Below are 20,361 nucleotides of genomic sequence, written 5' to 3' on the forward strand. Positions count from 1 at the left end.
CACTGGAAAGAGAATAATACAAGTCTGTGTGAGTTCGCACAGCATATAGCAGTATGACGTTTAGATCATGGAACAGTTATTATGTCCTTTATGAAAGAGCTTATTCAACCTGCTGTGATTCAAATCCCTGTGTATGTGCAACTTCTGTCTTTATCCCTGCAGGCTCTGTGTGCTGTGGGGCTTTGTGGTGGTCACGACCTCTGTGACCAAGGCTGCCAAACGGAAGGTGAGTCATTAACTCATCGTACATCTCATCCGCAGACAATAGAGCCACAGTCGAGGGGTGAAAGGTGATCACGATCTAAGGAGAGATGCACTTTTATGCCTGTTAAAAAGCAAACTCACATGCCCGGTGAAAGTTATTGGTCACACTTGTTTGTACTGGCTACACAGAGAAACCGATCCAAACATCCACAGACAAATCAGAAATATTGCCTTTTAAGTCTGAGTCAAATCATCCGTCTTCCAGAGAAACTGTCATTTTAATCAGAAACTCGCCCTCTGTGTTCCTTCCAAACCTCCAAAGCAGAGAAGGAATTTACTGTTAAGGAAAAAACAAAGAGAGAATTTCAAACCACATGTCCCACTTGATTCAAGTGATTTGATATTAAGTTCAGCTGAACATTTCACTTCATTCTCGTTTTTTTCAAAACAATACAACCGCCCAGTTTGCAACTTTGTGAACAGACATGTACAGTCTGTATGTGTTAAATGGTTTAGCTGAGAGCAGCTATGCACTGTTTTAAATAACAACTGCTGCTGTCACAGTGATGTCATCTTTTCTGGCTGACATCCTGTCCAGTGCTGCTGTTAGCATTCCCCTCTCTCCTCCCTCCTCCCTCCATCACCAAGTGAATGCATTTTTTGTGAAGAGGAGCATTTAACAAACCAACAAACAGCCCGGCCCTCATGTGCAGACAGCACTGACTCTTTGTGGAGTCCGGGTTTTGAATTGGACACAATGCTGTGTCAAAAGGTTTCTCCCAGATGTAGATCAGACTCCGGAAATCAGACTAGTCTAATATCTGAGTGAGCTCATGTGAGTATGCAGCGGAAGAAACTCTTGACAGCCCACGGTGTCCTGCCTCCCGTGATCTGAGGACAGATAATGCCTCGCTGGGTTTGTTGTATGTGAACGACAAAAGTCTGCCAACACTCAAGATCAGTGATGTGTCTTACAATATATAAAAATGAATGTAGTCTTCCAGTTAAAAAGTAAAGCTCACAGAGTATTATATATTTATTTTATTTGACCTGTATTGAACCAGCTAAGTCAGCTGAGGACCAATTCTCATTTACAATGACGACCTGGGCAAGAGGCAACACAACAAGGGGTCACACAAATAAACAACGTCACGTGTTGAATAAAAATGGTTAAAAGCAGGTGCAACAGTTGCGAATTGTTGCCCTCACTACATTTTTAAAAGAAGAAAGCTGAATGAATGAAGTGATTCCAGTCATATGCAGCAGAACTGAACTGAAATGATGAACGACACAAAACACAAAACAGAAGTAACAGTTAGCCATCAGGGCACAACTTTGCTGGTTGCAAAAATAATTCCATTTGAATGGAAGTCTATGGTGGAATGACATGGCGCCAGTCAAATCGCGAATCTCAAGCTACCGGAAGACACTCCGTCTACTATTATTTACAGTCTACGGGGTCACCTCCAAAAGCTTTATGTGGCTCCAGCTTGTTTTTTTGTTTTTTATCAGTCCAAGCTGCAACATCATTGTTTTGGTTCCTGCTTCGTTCTCTGATACCATTGTAACCCCTGTTCAAGAGTAAAATGAAAAACCCCTCGATACATCACCTACACAACAACCGACAGCAGATGGACACTGTTGTGGATTAGGTGGAGAACATTGTGGAGCATTCCATTGTTCAACACCCCTCACATATTTCCCTCAGGAGGTGGTACATAGTGAAGATTAAACTTCAAGTGAGTTATTGATGCCTTCTCCTGGATGACTAAATAAACAGCTGTCTGCTAATAAGTTCACCATCTCAACTTACCTGCCAATGTGAACTTATACCTGCGTCCCCTAAGTGGCTATAATATTAATACAGGGGGGGTGATATCACTTTCATTGCATGTTTGGGCTTGTGAGTATTGTTTTAAGACAGAATGTCCAGCTCTGCAGCTGGACAGGGCCCATGGTACCACCAGTATAAATATTTTCTTGACAAAAAAAAAACAAAAACGAAATCACAGGGGCCTCAGAGTGTGTACCCACGGCCTTCGCGGCTGCTCGTACAGTGTCGGAGGAGTTTAACCAGTAGCTCCAGAGGTCGACGGTGGCTGCTGCAGGGTCACTGCACACAGCTCATTAATGGTCCCAGTTATGTGGCAGCTGTGTGTTTGATGTCACTCATTACGACACACACACACACACACACACACAGTCGTTATGCCTGTTTGCCTCAACCCCTCCTCATTTATCTCACCCCTCTTGCTTTCCTTTCCTCCCAGTCTCCCCCCTCATTTTACATCAGGAACACATAGAAACACACACATACTCTCTGACACACACACACACACATTGGTAGGGAAGTGGCCAACCCTAACCCTAAACCATGGATCAGCAAGTAAATGTGGTCTTTTTGTAAGCAATTGAATATTTGGACCAAAACATGGTATCTTCATGAGGCGACGTGCCTTCAAACGTTTTCAGAAACAAAAACCCACGTTTGCTGCCTTCTGCTAACAATAATGTGGACGCTGTCTTAAATCAGCAGCGTGTCAGATATGCACTCGTACTGTTAATTTTTATTGTTCATATTACAATTTTAAGAATTGTCTCCATGACAACATCATATCATATCATATTTCAGAATAAAAGCTCTGAACTCGATATGAAATTTGATTTCTTTTGTGAAAATAAGCAAATAATTTAAGATCAGACTTGTTAAATCATCAATCATAACCTAAACCCTATTTTAACCGTAACCCTAAAACCAAGTCTCAACCCCACAGAAGCTGTGAAAGATGTGAGGACCAGCCAGAATGTCCTCACTTTGTGCAAATGTGACCAACATTTGCACAAAGCTAGAAATACAAGAACACACACACACATCTATGCCACTTACACCTGTCCTGTTCTCACTTCCATTTACAAACACGACATATTTACTTGCACATTTCTGCCCGTGTACACAAACATTCACGCTGAGTGGTGGAGCGCTGATTTATGTGCTGCTTCTTTCTGAATGGAAACGTTTGTTCAGCGCCCGCTCGCGTTTGCTGCCCTGCCAGCCACAGCAATATTTCAGTTAGTAAATGAGAGGAGAAACAAATTTTACCTGCAGCAACACAAGACGACATCCAGGAAGGACCTGGCACCCACACACACACACACACACACAGTATACAAACACAAATGCACAGCCATGTTAACCTCGGTGCATTCATATCACCAACACCAATTTATCCATCTGCTCCTAAGCTGCTGCTGGCAGGTGACTGAGTCTCTCTTAAGCCCGAGTCAACCATTCAGAACTTTTATTTTGGCTTCCAATGAAGGAAACTCACGCGACTGCAGCTCATCAGTTGACTCAGTTTCTGTGGAGAAACAAAGTCCCTCCAGAGGTTTGAGGTTTTGCTACTTCTGCAAAATATTGCCATGGCGTGCAGTTTTTGAGGGCAACACTTTGTAGATGTGCACTTTTGTTTTCAAACTTGCTGGTCCTATTACAGCTGAGTGGAAAATTAGTATTTCATTCAGCTCTTTCAAGTACAAAAATCACATGGTGGACATTAAAATAAATGTAGCTCCTGGAATGAATCATCTGTTTTCAATCCCATGGACACTTTTATTAGTTTAAAAACCATTTTTCTGTGTATTTGTGTTAACTTGCTAAGTGAAAAGAAAAAGACAATCTGTTCATACACAAATGTTTTAATTTTCACAGAATAACACAGAATTATGTCTCTCTCTGTGTGTGTGTGTGTCTCTCAGGTGGTAGGTCGACAGTCTCGGCAGGTGTTTGAGGAGGAGCCAGCAGAGGGGGTGTGGTCTGTGTGGGGGGAGTGGTCAGAATGCTCTCAGACGTGCGGTGTTGGAATCTCAGAGAGGAGCAGGAAGTGTATACCTCCTCCTCCACAGACTCCTCTCCTCTCTCATTCTCCTCCTAACTGGGCAGGGTATCTACCCGGGGGCATCGGAGCACCTGTCCTTTCTCCTGTGTACCCCTATGTCCCTCCTCGTTACCCCGGGCAACACCAGCCTTATCACTCCCCGCCAATTGCCACCAATCACAATCCAGGATTGCCTCTGTATCGGAATACCCACTCAGGAGGCGGGGGATCGGCTGCTCCCGGACAAGTCGATCCATCGCCTCCTTTTTTTCAGCAGGAATTCTCCCCGACCAATCAGGAGCGTGTGTCAGTTTACCGATCCCCCTATCACACTCCTTCACAGAGCTACTCCCCACAGGCGCGGATCGCCAGGAGGCCAACCACTCCAGGAGCAGCGGTGCGAGGCGGAGGGAGCGGGAGCAGAAGATCGGTCGCCGCCAATCGGGAGTCTTTGCCAGCGAGGAGGTGAGGCTGAAATAAAAAGAAACTTGATCTTATGGCTCTCAAAGAACAAGAAATGAGAATAAGACATGTTTGGTCAGGTGTGAGTGGCTGTGATTGGAGCCTGACGAATAGATTGCGGTCAGCTGGTTGTCAGCTGATTACAGCTGGGGCATATGACCACTGTATACTGCATGAGCTAAAACAAGGCCATTATGTGGTAGACAAAAACAATCCTTCACAGAGCTTTCTACTAAATCACACATTTTTCTTCAGCACAGAGAGTGAGAGCTGCCCCTCATCCTTCCACTGACGCCAGTTCAAATTTAATTGTAAAATGTCTCGATCAGCACATACACTGGCTATAGTTCTGTCAATACTTGTATTTTTTGATATGCTGTCCTCATGTTTATTTGTGTATGTTTGTGCATTAAACACAAACACATTATTACCAGCTGTTTTCAACACATAAATATTGAAACAGTGTCTGTATCAGGAATTTGAAAGAGTTGTCGTCAACACTTAGTCTAAAGCTCTGAACAGTAATTAACGTGATTTGGAAATGGAAGGATTAACATTTGCTTTGCTCAGCAAACTCACTCTTTTCTTGTTCATGGGAAGTGAGTCTTGCATCGCTGCTGTCAGTAGCAACCATGGTTGGTTTAGGATAAATATAAAGAACTCAGAGGTGAAGATGAGGAGCAGCATTATTTGCAGAATAAAGGAAAAGTGTGTTTATACAATCAAGTCAAAGAAACAGCCGAGTCCTCAGATTATGTTAGATTAGGTTTATGCATAGAATTCACTGAGGTGCTATCTGTTAATTGTTTATGTAAAGAGGGTGTTTGTTATGATGAGTGTTGGAGCTGGTTTGTTATTAAGGTCTGCACATGCTGGTTGTAGTTATGCAAAAGAAGCTATAGCTGCTTCTGGTTCTTTCTGTAAATGTCTCTCTGGATTCGATCTTTGATCCTTTCTTTTTTAATCTTTTACCTGCAGGCCGTCCGCCATTCGTCCAGGTCAGTTTGGTTATGGCAGAGTGCCTTTCTCTTTACCTCTGCACCGCCCAAACCGTCAGGCTCGGCACACGGCTAATGGCACCGCCGCTACGCCGCTAACGAGTGGACTGTCTGTGAGTGAAGATGAGTCGGAGAACAACAGGAGGGAGGAAGAGTGGGGGAGCGACGCAGAAGACAGACAGGTGGTGAGAAGAGAGGAGGGGGAGAGCACAAAGTCACCTGCTGCTGAGGAGGTGCCCACAACGACCACGACGCCTGGCAGACCTCACCACCGTTATATCAACAGACTTCCACACTCACGCACAGAGCATGTGAGACCGTCCTCTCACTCCTACTCACGCTCCTCATCACCATCTGTACTCGGCCGCCAACGCTTTGACTGGCACTCCGTTACGGCTCCGCCTCCACCCGTCTCTCCTCTCTCACGGCCAAACTCTCCAGCCATTGCTTCGCCTTTTTCCCCTCCTCTCCACCGCTCCAGCCCTGTGCACAGAGAGAGGGAGCTACACCCAGGCTTCAGCCCGCAGGCTCCACCCGCCGCAGGGAACATCTACCCATTACAGCATCCTCACATCCCGCACCTGGGGGGGGACTCAGGCAGGCAGAGGGGAAGAGCAGCTCCTCAGGTCGTCAGATGTTCTGGCCCAGAGAAGGAGTACCGCAGGTGCTTCTCACAGGTAAAATCCTCACCTTTATGGAATATTACACTTAATTTACTAGCTCCTAATAAGTGCAGTAACTCACTTCAGCTGCTGTATTCAACTACACGGTATATATAGCCTGCAGTCGCTCTTGATTTATTTGCATGCCACGTGTTGAAGGGAGCAGTTAGGCAGGCAGGTGTAAAAGGAGGAGCTGAAGGTCAGCGCAGAGAGTATGTGGTAGGCAGATCCAACACTGGCTGGTTGTCTATGAGCATTCACATGGAAAATACCTGAGTGCCTCAGCTACTCCGAGGCATGTTTGATTTCTGGGTCACAACCAGATCACACACCTCGGTTGTGAAACTGTACACTTGAGTGCTGCGTTCAGTATCTCTGTGAGCGACTGCATGTGTGCAACAATGAGATATTGTGATACACTGGGATACTATGAAGCCTGTGTGACACTTCTCAGGTCCACAGACGTCATCTGCCCATTTTGGCAGTAGCCCATGCAGACCCCACATTGAAGGATGCAAACTCTGCAGTTTTGAGTCTGTGTGGACCGTTTGTTGACGGCACGGCTCAGGCTCCACTCTCTTGTCCAGTTGGTGACACACTCTGCCCTGTGTGGTCAAAAGAGACAAACAAAGAAGACGGTAACTGTGGAAACTGTGTTTGAGATTATGCCAGGAGATTTCCGTCGGCACCCACAAGGCCATATAAAAGAGGGCAAACTCCTTGTGAGAAATTGCCTCTACTAAAATGGAATGTGAGATTAAGTACCTCCCTCAAAGAGTCTATTTTAAGAAAAACTCTCGTAAAAAATAAATATGGCCCAAACCCTACTGCCATCTACCCATAGGAGTCTTAAATTCAACATAAAACCGCTGTCAAGAATATTTCTACTGATAATCAATATAGTATCATGCAATGAAATATGATATTTTATGATAGTTTGCTTGTGTGTTCAATGTGTTATAGAGTATATTGTACTGTACAGGGGTCTTCTTTGACGGCCCAGGTTGTGACCTGCTCTATATCACTCAGTGAGGACAGTATCAGTACAGTGAGAACAGTGTGTGTGTCAGCGTTGCCAGACACAGACGGGCCAGTCTTGTCAGATTCTGGTTGGACTCACTCTCATCACACAGGTGAGAAACTGAGGGCGACGTCTCTCTCACTCAGCTCTCACTGCCACAGGAATGCTACACTTGATTTCACTCTAACTGTTAACTGTGAGACTGAGAGTGAAAGTTGTCGATCAGGTTTTTCCAAACAAAGTGATTTTTCTCAATGATTTTGCCCATAATTTGAATTAAATAAAACATCACAAAATAACATGTTTCTACCCTACAAAATTATAATATGAAAAACCAGCCATGTAAATCAAAATCAGGTGATTCAACTCAGCATTCCGAGTGGGACTGGCTCACACATTTTCCACCTTTGGTGGTGGCTGCTTAAAATGAACTGTATAATTCACCATAACCCATTTTTAACATTTAAAAGAAAAATCTATCCTTCATGTCTCGTCCCTTGAGATCAAGAGAGAGACACAACCTCGACCACACAGGATTCAGCTTTGAATTCATCCTTGTTTTCTAGTGGGCAACAGTCTTGTACAGCTGCTTGTTTGTCATAGTAATATATAGCATTTCTGCATTAAAATATCAAAACACCACAACACTAATGTTATATATTTTTGAGTAGTGTACTTACATGAAACAAAATGTCACATTTACACGTTTACATTTTAGATAAATTATATTTGTCTAATTCTTGTGTCAAAGTCTCAAAATCCTAAAATATCAGCACTGATATCAATTATAGTGATGATGCAAAGACTTCGATCTACGGTGTGTTTGTGGACAAACTAACAAACTTCCTCTTGTGCTTATCCGAGTGTTATTTACACAAACAAACACACAAACAAAAAAGTACAGTGTGAGTGACATATTGCACAGGACTGGTGAAGGAAACTAAAGCACTCTCATCTGTAGTAGCTTTTTAAAGATTTGATCATGCAGGAGTGACATGTGACTGGGTTATTTCTGCCAGCAGGCTTAAGTGAGGCTGTAGAGGAAGACGATAAGATTGACGTTAACGAACACCACACTCAGACGCACGGACGCACACATAGACGAACATGCTCATTTTCACTCTTACACATCACATCTACGTCTGACTCTCACTGAGGGGAAGTAGGCACTTGAATCTCGGCACAGGCTGGCACTCACGGACCCTTGACTTTCTCTCTGTAGATAATTTGGCAGCCTCTCTTGTTGTCTTTCATCTCCTGCTCTCTCTGTGTCTCTCTCTGTGTCTCGGCCTGGCATTGTGTGATATGTTAAAACAGATTTAGTAGCTGGCAGGATACAGGCCGCCTGTGCGCCAGCAGCGCTAATAGCAGTCCTGTGAGGACTGAGACTGACTCATTGAGTTACACATTTACCCGACTTTAGCCTCTGCCGTGTTTGCTCCTGCATTGATTGTTGCTCCACATTTTTATACGTTCTATCATCGTGACTTAAACATAGGTTTGAAGTGCTGATGTACGCAGGACTTTGCCCAGACCTGCGTGCACTGTATACATGTGTTTGTGTGTCCGTGTGTGCATGTGTGTGTGTGTGTGTGTGTGTTTGGTGAATGACAGAGGAAGTCAGACTGAATGTGACACATCCTATTATCTGTCGGGGGAGGTTATCGCAACACAGCGCGCCTGAGGCCCATCACAAGTGTGACTGGCTCTGGTTTTGTGTATGTGTGTTTTTTACTGTTGCGTAGAAGCAAGTGGAGAACCAAGAGAAGGACAGAGGAAATGAGAAGAAGGTGTGTGTGCGTGCATGTGTGCGTATGTGTGTGTGTGCGAGAGAGTGAGAGAGAGAGAACCAAAAAAACAGTATAGGAAGCAAGGACATTTTGAGAGAGTGAGGACATTTTGGCTGGTCCTCACAACGGTTTCACCTATAAAGCTTGCTTTTGGGGTTAAGGTTATAATTACACTTAAGGTAGAGTTTGGTGTGTGTGTGTGTGTGTGTGCTCGTGCGTCTGTGTGTGTGTGTGTGCGCGTGTATGAGTGTGAATACTTGTTTCTGTTACCTCCTTTAGGACGTTTCCTGGCATAGAAATTGACCTTGTCAGGACCAATAGTCCTGATGGGGACTAAAGCCTGGTCCCACTGAGACAGAACCTCATTCACTTGGCTTTAGTTAATTTAAGGATTAAGAGATGTGAATTGCGGTTAGGTTACAGTTGGGGTTAGGTTAGTGATAGTTAAGTTCGGGATAAGGCTTTGGTTATGCTGTTTAAATGAGCGGAGGTCAATGCAGTGTCCTGACAAGAACAGCTGGGCAAACCTGTGTGTGTGTGTGTATGTGAGAGAGAGGGAAATAGGAGGGTTACACTTACTTCAGTAGTAGATGTAGTGTTTTTTTAGAAAATCTTCACACAGTAGTAGTGGGAGAGTGAACTAAAGGGCAGGGACAGGGAAGGTTGGTAGGCGGTGAGGGACAAAAAGAAAAGGATGAAGGCTGGTGAAGAGAAGTGTATAACAAAAGATGTCATGTTGGTGGAGGAGGCACAGGAGTAACAGCAGGCACTGATCAAGCAGGATGGAGAGAAAGAGAAAATGCTGCATGAAAACAAGAGGAAGTTTGTGTCAAAGGAAGAGAGAGATTCATGGAAAAGTGTGTGTGTGTGTGTAACCAGAGCAGAAGTTATTCTGTCAGAGAGAGGGGAGGAAGAAGTGGAATTTGAGTAGAAGCTGCCTGAAAGAAGACAAAAAAGAAGAGCTTGAAGCAGACGTCTCACAGCAACACATGCTGCTCCACTTTGAAGTGGATGAATCTTTGAACGTTTCCTCTCCGCTCCCCTCACTGCCCTCTTTTGTGTAAATGTTTACCAAGAATTACTAACAGTGCGTGCCTCTGCGTCGGTGAGTGAGGCGAGATCAGAGGCGTGTGGATTTAAGATACATGTCGGTAGCAGTTCATCGCGTGGCATAATCAGATCGATGCAAGCCGACATAAGGACTGAATTTTCACGGGAAAAACATGATCGCTCCACTTAAGTCCCCACTTTTGTTTAAATCAGGTAGAAACAAAAAGCACTATCATTCCTGAATGGTGAGGTCCAGATGATAGATGCTCTGAGTTGTGTAGCAGCACAGTCCCTTTAGCTTTGGGTCTACATGTGGTGCTGCGCTGCAACTAATGATTTTCGCATTAGCAACAAGGAAAAGAAAAAGAGAACCCAAAGTGGCCTCTATAAATGTCAGGTTTCATCAGTTTTCATTTAATTAATGACAGAGAGGCTGCAGATTCTCCTTGTGCAGAACATGCCTTTAGAGAGTGATTAATCACTAATTAAAATAATTGCAAATTAGTTTTTTATTGATCAGTTAATCATCTAATCCAGAGGTTCTCAATTTTTCTTAGCTTCCTAGAAGTAAAAAAAATAAGTATTCCCGTTGGAATAATTTGACTGTAAATTGTTTTATTAGAAGTAATCTATGAACTATTTCAGATTACACAATGAAAACTAATCTAAATCCTTTTGTAAGACGTATAGATATAGGTATATCTATGCAGTATATCATGATTATTGTAATGAAAGGTTGATGTAAACTCATGAACCTTTTTGTTATGTGCCACGAACCTGAAACCTGAGGAGTTTATGTTCTACAAACCAGAGACACTTGAAGTGGCCTCAGGCTGCTGCAGTGAAAGTCGCACAGGAAATATATTATGACAACTATCAACACAGGGCTGCTCTCTCTCTCTCTCTCTCTCTCTCTCTCTCTCTCGCTCTCTGTCTCACTCTCCCTGTCTCTCTCTCGCTCTGTCTCTGTCCAGCTTTAAGTGCAGACCCTGCCACGGTCAATGTTGTTGTCATGAAGTAGAAAAAGTGACCCAGATGTGGTGGACTGTGGCAGACGTTTTCATTCATACTGATCTGCACTTTGTCTTATAATCAGCGAAGGTTGTTACTTTTCAACACAGTGGCTTGTTAAAGCCGGCTTATATTTGCTCCTGTGTGCTCTGAGTTCCCTTCAAATCTTTCTTTCATGTTCCGTTTCGTCTCCTTTGGTCGTTTCCTCTCACTTCCATTCCACACTTTCCATCTTTTCTCCTAAACTCCAGCAGCCTAAGGACACACATAGCACATGCTTTCTGCAGCAGCGGATTTGAACTCACAAAGACCTCATTGCAGAAGGTTCCAGTCAGAGGAAGCAGTATTCGGGTTTTTTATGTTGTTCAGTGTGGGTTTTGGGATGTGTTAGGAAAAATGAGTCCTGGAAACATAAAGCAAAGCTGTTCACACTCTCTCCTACACTAATGTGTTACTATAGAAACATGTGCTGATTCAGTAGTTATCACTGTGGTTTGTGGAAATATAGTGGATAGTGTCACAGAGGAAGTGGAACGCTGAAATATTGTCTTTTTATGTGTCTTTGAAAGTTCTGTTTTTTTTCAATGGTCTTGTGATTAATGTTGTTCACTGAGTGTTTTTCTTATTCAGTCTTTTTATGCCTTTGTGCAGGGGACAGCTGTGGACAGAGCAGACACATTATATTTATGGGTTGTCTGTCCATCTGTCCGTCCGTTCTCCAGTTCATTCCATTCTTGTGAAGAGCAACTTGAGGGAGTCTTTTCAAATTTGGCACAAACACTTGGACTTAAGGATGATGTCATTAGATGTTGGTGGTCATAGGAGTCACTGTGACTCAGTAAATAAAAATAAATAAATAATTTCCCCTTGTGGATAAATCAACTTGTCAGCATTAATTAGCTCACAATTGGACTCACAAATGACCTGTTTTTGTTTCTGATTTCTTACGTTGGCTTCACAAAACATGTTTTTGGCTTCTCTTGAACATTAATTTCCTATTAAATCAACATGCCTGTATCATATCCGGTTAAAGAAGACCTTAAACTAGTGAATGAGACCATCAACCCCTCAGGAAAACGTTTACTGACATTATTAATCATTTTCCCATTGACTTCCGTTCTTTCTTGTGTCCTACTTCCTCGACTTCACTTAAATATTTTACATACAGTCTATGACGGTAATTCACTTCTCTTGTCTTTTCTTCACCTTGAACAGTTGGTGGAAGTGTTTTGAGGCTTGGACCCAGTTCTCCTGTGAAAACAACAGGAATGTGTCTCTCTATTGGTTGAGCACACAGCGTGGGGGCCTCCTCCTTCATGTCTGTGACTGTTGTTGATAGATGAGCAGTGTTTCCTCTTGAGAACTCATGACTTCCCCCCCAGGGGTCAAGGCTGAAGACTGGGTGGTGCTGCGACACACGGCCTCAGCCACAAGATTAGCCAGTGGATGTTAATCGCCGAGGACAAGTGCATACATGAGCATACACACACAGAGTATTACATATTTCATGGATTTGTGATAAGTCCTGCTGTGTGAAGAATGTCCCTTGGTTGTTTAGTCTGTGTAACGCTGAAGTAATGCTCCAGGAATGACCGGCCAGGCCTTAACCTGTACGCAGTCGCGAAACAGTGTGGCCAGATGTGTGATACGTGGAGAATGATTGAGCGTTAAGGAAGACGACAGGGACATGTCACGTGGACTAACCCCACGGAAAGTCATTCAGGGTGACACACACTGTGCTCTGGCCCAAAACTCATCATCTCGTCTGGACTGGTGTTTGTGTTTCTCGTGTGACTGTCATGTGTGATCAGGACCTTGGCTTGTGTGTGTGTGTGGATGTGTGTTTATGTCTTTGGCTCTCAGGCAGCAGTGCCCAGCACACACATACTTTCTCCCTCCTCCATAGCAGTAAAACACATCTGCAGCTCTCGCAGCTCCTGTACAAAAACACAAACTGCACCTCTCACCAGCTGCATTTTATTTTTCCCTCTCTCACCTCCTCTCTGCTCCGTCTTTCGCCCCCGTCTGTCCGCTGCCCAGTTAGTGCCAGTTTTACATCTTTCATTTCTTGCTCCTTTTATTTTTACTCTCGTAAATCTAACTGTGGCTTCAGGTCGCCTCTTTTTCAAGCGCTGTAATAATATTCCAGGAATGTGTTGCGATAGTCTGAGTCAGTAGTGGCTTGAGTTAAATCCTGATTTTACACAGTTTTCATCATCCGTCTTATCTGTCTTATCTGTGATTATTATATCATGTTTCCCAAAAGTATTTGGAAGCAAGAATGAAGGGACAAAGTCAAATGATTTCCCAAAGTGTCATTAGAGACGTTTTTTTTTGTCTGGCCTCTTTATTCAGGGGCTTATTGCGATTGACGTTTCCTGTTCATCCTCACTTTCAGTTTTACTGATCACTTAAACCACTTTCAGTGGTTGCCAATATCATTTTCAATACTTGATATTGAAACAATATGTCACTTTGAAAGTGACAGACCAAGACAAACAACAACAAGACAGGAAATCCACATCCAAACATGCAGATATTAGGTCAGATTAGGTTAGTTTGACCACACTATAAATTGACCGTACGTGCGATTGTGAGAGTGAATGGTTGTTCATCTCTTTTGACCTGCGTTGCTCTGGTGACCTGTCCAGGATGTACCCCGCATTTCACCCTGTGTCAGCTGGGATTGGCTCCAGCTCCCCCCCGAAAATGGATGGACAGAAGAAATCAAGGGCTTTTCTAGTCTAGATGACCACTCAAAGCTGCTTTACACTACAGTTTTGCCATTTAAGCATCCATTCACTTATACTTTCATACCACCATACTTACACTTTTCTATCACTCATCTTTCCTTCCCTTTCACACGCTGCCGGCACAGCTGTCAGGTTGAGTGTCTTGCTCACATCGAATCGAACCCACAACCTTGGAGTTGAAAGACGACTCGCTCTACCACTGAGCTACCGTCGCCCCTACCCTCAAGTACTGATGACTGTAGTACTTGAGTATTTTTATTGCATGTTGTTACTGGGACATTTCAGTTCTACTCCGTGCCCTTTCCATGAAACGCTGCGTCATTTTCATCACAATCAACCCAAGCACAAATGAGGAAAGCCTAACAGTCATTAACTGTCTTTTTCCAGTGTATTTATAGTTGATTTGATTGGTTGATACACAGGTTAATGAACTGGCATGAGGTCAGGAAAATCTTGAAACTCAATTTGTTGTAAAATTTTGCCAAGTCACTGAATGACTCTGACTATGTTACAAGAATTCTTGTGGTTTGAGTGTTTTGATTTTGTCCACAGGCCCAGACCCATCCTCTCCACATCTTTAAGTATTTTGCTTCTGTTAAAGCAATCGCTCCCCTTTCTCTCTGACTTTGGCCCATTCAATCACTGCCACTCTCCCCTTTCTCTCCCTTCTGTCACTCCTCCCCTCCCCTCTCCCTCAGTTCTCTCTCCCATTGGCGGTTATGAGGAGACCTCCTAACCCCGAGCTCACAGTAAACTGGGGGGAAGCTGGAGTGCACCAGCCTTCACAATAACGCACAATTTCTCCAACAGGACCATGAAACACCATGAACACGTCTTCTCGCTTCTGTTTTTACTCTCACTTCACCTCTCCGCCCTCTCTTTTCATTCAGCCCATTAGCCTCCCTCTGTTTTTACACACCCTAAACTCTTTTGGGAGGAGAATCTACCCGCCCTGTAGCACCCAAACAATCTCAAACGCATGAATGCACACACTTGACGTTTTCTTGCATTCTTTCTTTTCTTTTCACATCGTCCTTTTCTCTTTTAGAGAGGCTCCCTCATTCTCATTTCTTTTTTACCATACTGAAGCATAACACTGCTGCACACCAACCATCCAAGGGCATGTGCTGGAGGTTTTTTTGTCTACTCATTGTTTATGGTCTTACAAGCACACCCACACACATGCAGTGATACACAGAAAGGATCCAGTTTATAAGGGGGGCCCAGCATGTTTATGTCCAGCAGAAATATTTACAGCCATTACAAACCGCATTTGTCACAAACATCTGAGCAGCTCGACAGGGTCACATGCGTACGCTGACCTCCAAGGGCCTGCATTTACTCACGTGTTCAGTGGCCGCAGCAAAGATCCTCTTCAGACCTGTCATTGACATCCATCTTGAGTAATCTGATCAGGAGTGGACATCGTTAAGTTCACTCCAAACACAGCCAATGGGTTCTGAATGTGTCAGTTAGTTTAAAGACACATATATTTATTAATTTTGGGGGGTGGAGCATCAAGATTTGCACTTGGGAATGGATAGTGTTTCAGAAATGGCAGTCAAACTAGTCCGAAAAGATTTATTTTGCACAATTTATACTGGGAATTCGGGTCACAATAGTTTGTCATCTAAAAAGTGGGTCGGTGTACAAAAAGTTTGGGAAGCACTTCTTTAGTATCCTGTCCTGAGGATGCATTAACGACGGCCTCCAGCGCTGAACTCCTCTGACCAGCTGCATTTTTACAGTTTTTTTACTGTGTTGGCTATAAGAAAAGCCACCAACTCCACCCTCGAAGCAGTGGAAAGAGATCTAACACGTAGGTAAATTCTACAGGAACACAATCCAGACCCTGTGAAAGCACTACAGATGGTCCAAAACACGCCGGTGTGCCCCTCTGTTCATTGAGCTCCCTTAGCCACCCGCATCAAATTCAAATCACTGATGCTAGCCTACAAAGTGCTCCATGGGTCTGCTCCCACCTACTTAAATGCTCTCCTAAAGGCTTATGTTACCCCTTCATCCAAGGATTGTCGTCTGGTGGTGCCAACACCCCGCACAAGACAATCCAGACTCTTTTCATGAGTCAGAACAGGGAGTCTCTTGAGAAGCTCTTGAAAACCCAGCTCTTCCAAGAGCATCTTCTATCCTAGCACTTACCTTTACCTGTACTATGTCCTTCTTCACTCTCACCCTCCATCAGTCCGCTGTTCCTATCGAGGGGAGTTTTTTCCAAGACTTCTTCTTTGTAGCTTATTCCTCTCTTGTAGGTCACTTTGGATGCAAGCGTCTGCTAAATGCTTAAATGTAAATGTAAATGAGTAAGGTCTGATGCTGAAAGACCCAAACACCTAATGTCCTCAGGAACATCACTGATGATGTGTCCCAATACTTCTGCAGATATACAGAATATCGTCCAATCTTCTGATACTTAAGAGCCCATGTGTTGATTTATTTGTAGCCACCACCACAATATTAACAATGATCAATAAATGATTCTGATTCTGCTTTATTCTCATTAAAAAGGAGGGTTTTTTTCTCTCCACTGACACTAAGCGCTTGCCCATTGTGTGAACATTTGGGTTTCTCTTCTCCTCTCCTCTCTCGAATATTTGTTGTGATTTGGCGCTATACAAATGAAATGTATTTCACTTGATGATTTCTTTTTCTTTTTTGAACTGTTGAAATCTTATTTCATGTCACAGTAGCGTGAGTGGAGTCAGCTTCTCCTGTTGCTTTCCTCTCTCTAACTATCACTTGTGCCGAAAAAACACAGAACGTTTACATAACACAAAAAAATTGTAGCGTTATTCTGACAAAAAAACAGACATTAAAATATATATAAACATGTAAGTCTGACTGAAATTGCACTAAATCGAGTTTGACTACAGCAGAGTCGAGGTACTTATGTATATAAACTTCCACTCAGACTAGAGTCGGAGACGCTCTGAGCATGTGCCAGAGGTCCCAACCCCGCCTAACACCTGGAAATAATACAAGAAGCTGGTACACAGACGAATAAGCTGCTGTGAAGTACGATCTGATCACAAGTGGTCACAGGAGAAGCGTCCGGGACACGTGAATGTCGAGTGTAGACAGTCATACTTAAAGCTGTCCACATGTGCGGTGCTCTCCCTGGACCGTCTTTAACACCAGGTCTGAACGGGACTGAAACACACTCTCATGATGAAGAAGGTTGAACCCCACTGTAACAAATTGTCCATACATAACTCATAACTAAGGGTGGCATGAAGAGCGTGAAACGTTGGCCGAGTGCACTGCATAAAGTTTGACAGCCTCTGCGACGGCCACATGCATTCCTTCACACACAACAAAGTCAAAGTGTGAAATTCAGCAAGACTAGTGTCAGTGAGTGCATGCTTGCACTTTTTTATGCATGATATGCATGAGAGTCTTTTAGTTACACTTTGTCGCAGAGGCGGGTTCACATGGGAACTGTCTGGTGTGTGTGTGTGTGTTTTTGTGTGCATAAATTTGACTGCTCCCTTGCTCTTGTCTCCCTTGATGACGAACATTCCAGCTGTTAGTGACAGCTGTGCGAGAGCAGAGAGGTAGAGAAAAAAAAACTAAAGGGAAACAGAAACCAATCAAAGAACCAGTGATGGCAGGAGACGAGAAGATTGTGAAGCTGACAGAGATTAGAGTTGCAAGGGAATCTGAGAGCTCTGTGTGCGGCATGCAAGAGTTCAAGAGTGTGTATGTGTGTTTAAACCAGCTGTTTATCACACGGTTGTAAACTCTGGGAGATTTTGACTGAGCAGGATGACTGCAGTTTCCCAAAAGAACCAAAGTAACAATACCTGGTTAAAAGAAATACATGTGACGTGTTTGAAGAAGTGTGTGTGTGTGTGTGTGTGTGTGTGTGTGTGTACACCTCTTCTGCTATATACAGTGACTCTGTCAGGACCAGTAGTCCTCATGGAGGCCAAAACCTGAGTCTAATGAGGCACAATTTAATTTTGAGGCGCTGGTTAAGTTTACGGCTACGATATAATGTGTGGTTAGTTTAAGGTTAGGCAGTAAATTGTTATGGTTAAGGTTGGACATAACCCAAACCTTTATTGTGTGTGTGTTACAGTTAGTGAAATAGAAAGCAGCAGAGTCTGTGATGATCTTTTAGCTTCGGTTTGAGTGCAGGTACTTTATACTTAAACTATTTCCACTATATGGCTCTATAAGGGCCCCGTCTGATTAAGCACAAGTTGGACATGTGTTCATACACACAATACAACACACACGCAGTCATACATGTGCTCACTCAGTCACTAGCATTCTGTGGTCATGCACTGAAAGCCACAGTGGATTTATGCGAGCTGTCGCTTCCAAAGAGTTTATTATTTCCATATGCTGCTAATACACTCACTGACTGCCAAAGCAGCAGGGAGACGCGTGTGTGCGTGTTTGCGTGTGTGCGTGTGTGTGTGAGAGAGAGAATGTGTGTGTGTGTGTGTGTTTATATAGGGGTATGGTAGGGATTTGCTATGATCTTAAGTTAATTCTCCTCCTCTTTTATGCACAGTTTTTTCCTCACTTGTTCTTGCAGCTCTCCACTCCACCCTTACTTCTCCAGGGAGTGGGAGAGAAACAGGTTTAAGAGCTGGGTGATTTCATATCATTTCAATGCATGGCACTGACGCTTTTAACATTCCTCTCTGTCTGTCTCTGTTTCGCTCTTCTAGGTGTGTGCCGGAGGAACGCTGGACTCCAGAGCAGAGCAGTGTGCAGCATTTAACACTCAGGAGTTCATGGGTCGCCTCTACAACTGGGAACCTTTCACTGAGGGTGAGGACTGAGCTAACGCTCACACAGTGGTTTCGAGTTCAGCTGCATGCACCTTAATGTGATAATGGGAGAGGAGGGGAAAGGAGGGGAGAGGAGGGGAGGGTGAAAATTGTAAGGAAAATGTGTGATTACTCGAGTGAAGTGTTGCTCTGGCATCAGTATTTGTTTACAGGCCTCAACAACACGCCCAACCCACCACCATCCCCTCCTCTCATTGGCTACATGAAGGATAGTGAGAGGGGAAAAAAATGACTGGAACTCAGTCTGATTTCATTCTTTGCACAAACACTCTCATTGCTCTCTTTTTCCTCTCATTTTGTCCATCATGTCCCTTTTACCCGTTCTCTCCTCCTGAGCCTCTCCATGACTAAGTACACAGATTCCTACTGAGTGAGATAAAGCAAGAGAAAGACGTGGAGAGGGAGGTGAGAGGTGATGGGATGCAAGCGTTTCATCACATGACCACTGGGAGAAAAGGGAGACGACATAGTTTGTGTGTGTGTGTCGGTGTCTGGTTTCTCTGTATGCTCACTCCCGTGTGTGTGTGTGTATGTAGTAGGCTGTGGGGACAGATGTTGATTCAAACCTATCTTTGTGGTTTTTTGTGAGGACATTCTGGGTTTAATGGGTTTTTTGAAGGTCAGAATTGGGTTTAGGTCCGAATATACATTGTCTGTGTGTGTCCTCTAAGAATGATGTACAAGAACTTTGAAGTAACTTTGCACTAGTAAAGTGATACAGCTGCACACAGGTTGGAGTATGACTGAATATACGGAGAAGCATCCACAAAACGCTCAAAAGAACCCGGCCGTTCAGCAGTTTGACAGAATAAATGCTTCTGGCCCTGCCCACCAGTCAGTTCTGATAGTGTTGCTTGACAGAGCCTGTTTTTCTCATCTCTTCACAGAGACCAGAGGTTGAATAATAACATCAGCAACAACCAAAATCACCACAAAGCTTTACTTTATTCTCTTATACTCTTTATTCTGGAGAAAGATTGTCTTGACCATGTCTACATAGACAGAAGTATTGAGTTGCTGCATTTGCATTGGCTTCTTTAGATATTTGTGTTAACAAGCAGTTGAGTGTACCTAATAGTAGTGCCTGCATTCATGCCTTTTGTGTGTGTGTGTGCTTGTTTACCTTTTGTTAAGTGTACAAAAGTTCAGCGCTGTGGACAGTGTGTCTTATTTCCTTTGTTTTTTTTACTGATGGACAGCAATAGAGGAAGAGAGAGAGCACTGAACAGATATTTGAGGAATTTGATAGAAAAAGGGGGAAAAAGATAGAGAGACTATTGCAAATGTAAGGGGTTTAGGACGTGAGTGAGGTAACGGGAAGAAAAACACAGCTGGTGGATGATATAAACATTATTTGTCATTACACTCGCCTCGGTGTATTTACAGTACGATTTTATTGGCCCCGAGGACAATCGGCTTAATGGATCTAAGATATTATGTGGAAAAATGTTTGGACACGTATGTTTGTGTATCTGTCTGTGGTCACTGTATCAGCTGGTTCTAGTTACTCAACACACTCGCTGTGTGACTGGCAACACTATTCCACTGCATACATTGGCATATTTTTATTCCCCCATTTAAATAATACACACGTAGCGCTCTTATCTAAATATACGTAATACACAGAATTGAAAACAGAGACTCACAAGAACAGTATTTATTAGGTCAGGACAATAACACTAAAAGTAAAAGCTGCGCTCATCAGCGTTTTT

The 20,361-nt window shown here is 43.6% G+C and overlaps 1 protein-coding gene across 1 annotated transcript in view; it reads left to right on the forward strand.

The window, feature by feature from the left end:
• The window catches only part of adamtsl4 (ADAMTS-like 4), a 38,775-nt gene that overhangs the window by 2,058 nt on the left and 16,356 nt on the right, over positions 1–20,361 (forward strand). The window contains exons 2-5 of the mRNA XM_044034216.1: positions 163–226; positions 3,961–4,544; positions 5,520–6,216; positions 18,527–18,629. Coding sequence (XP_043890151.1) covers positions 163–226; positions 3,961–4,544; positions 5,520–6,216; positions 18,527–18,629 — 1,448 coding nt within the window. The remainder of the gene's footprint in view (positions 1–162; positions 227–3,960; positions 4,545–5,519; positions 6,217–18,526; positions 18,630–20,361) is intronic.

The sequence above is a fragment of the Solea senegalensis genome, linkage group LG9 (genome assembly GCF_019176455.1).
Source record: "Solea senegalensis isolate Sse05_10M linkage group LG9, IFAPA_SoseM_1, whole genome shotgun sequence".
NCBI classification, from domain to species: Eukaryota; Metazoa; Chordata; class Actinopteri; order Pleuronectiformes; family Soleidae; genus Solea; species Solea senegalensis.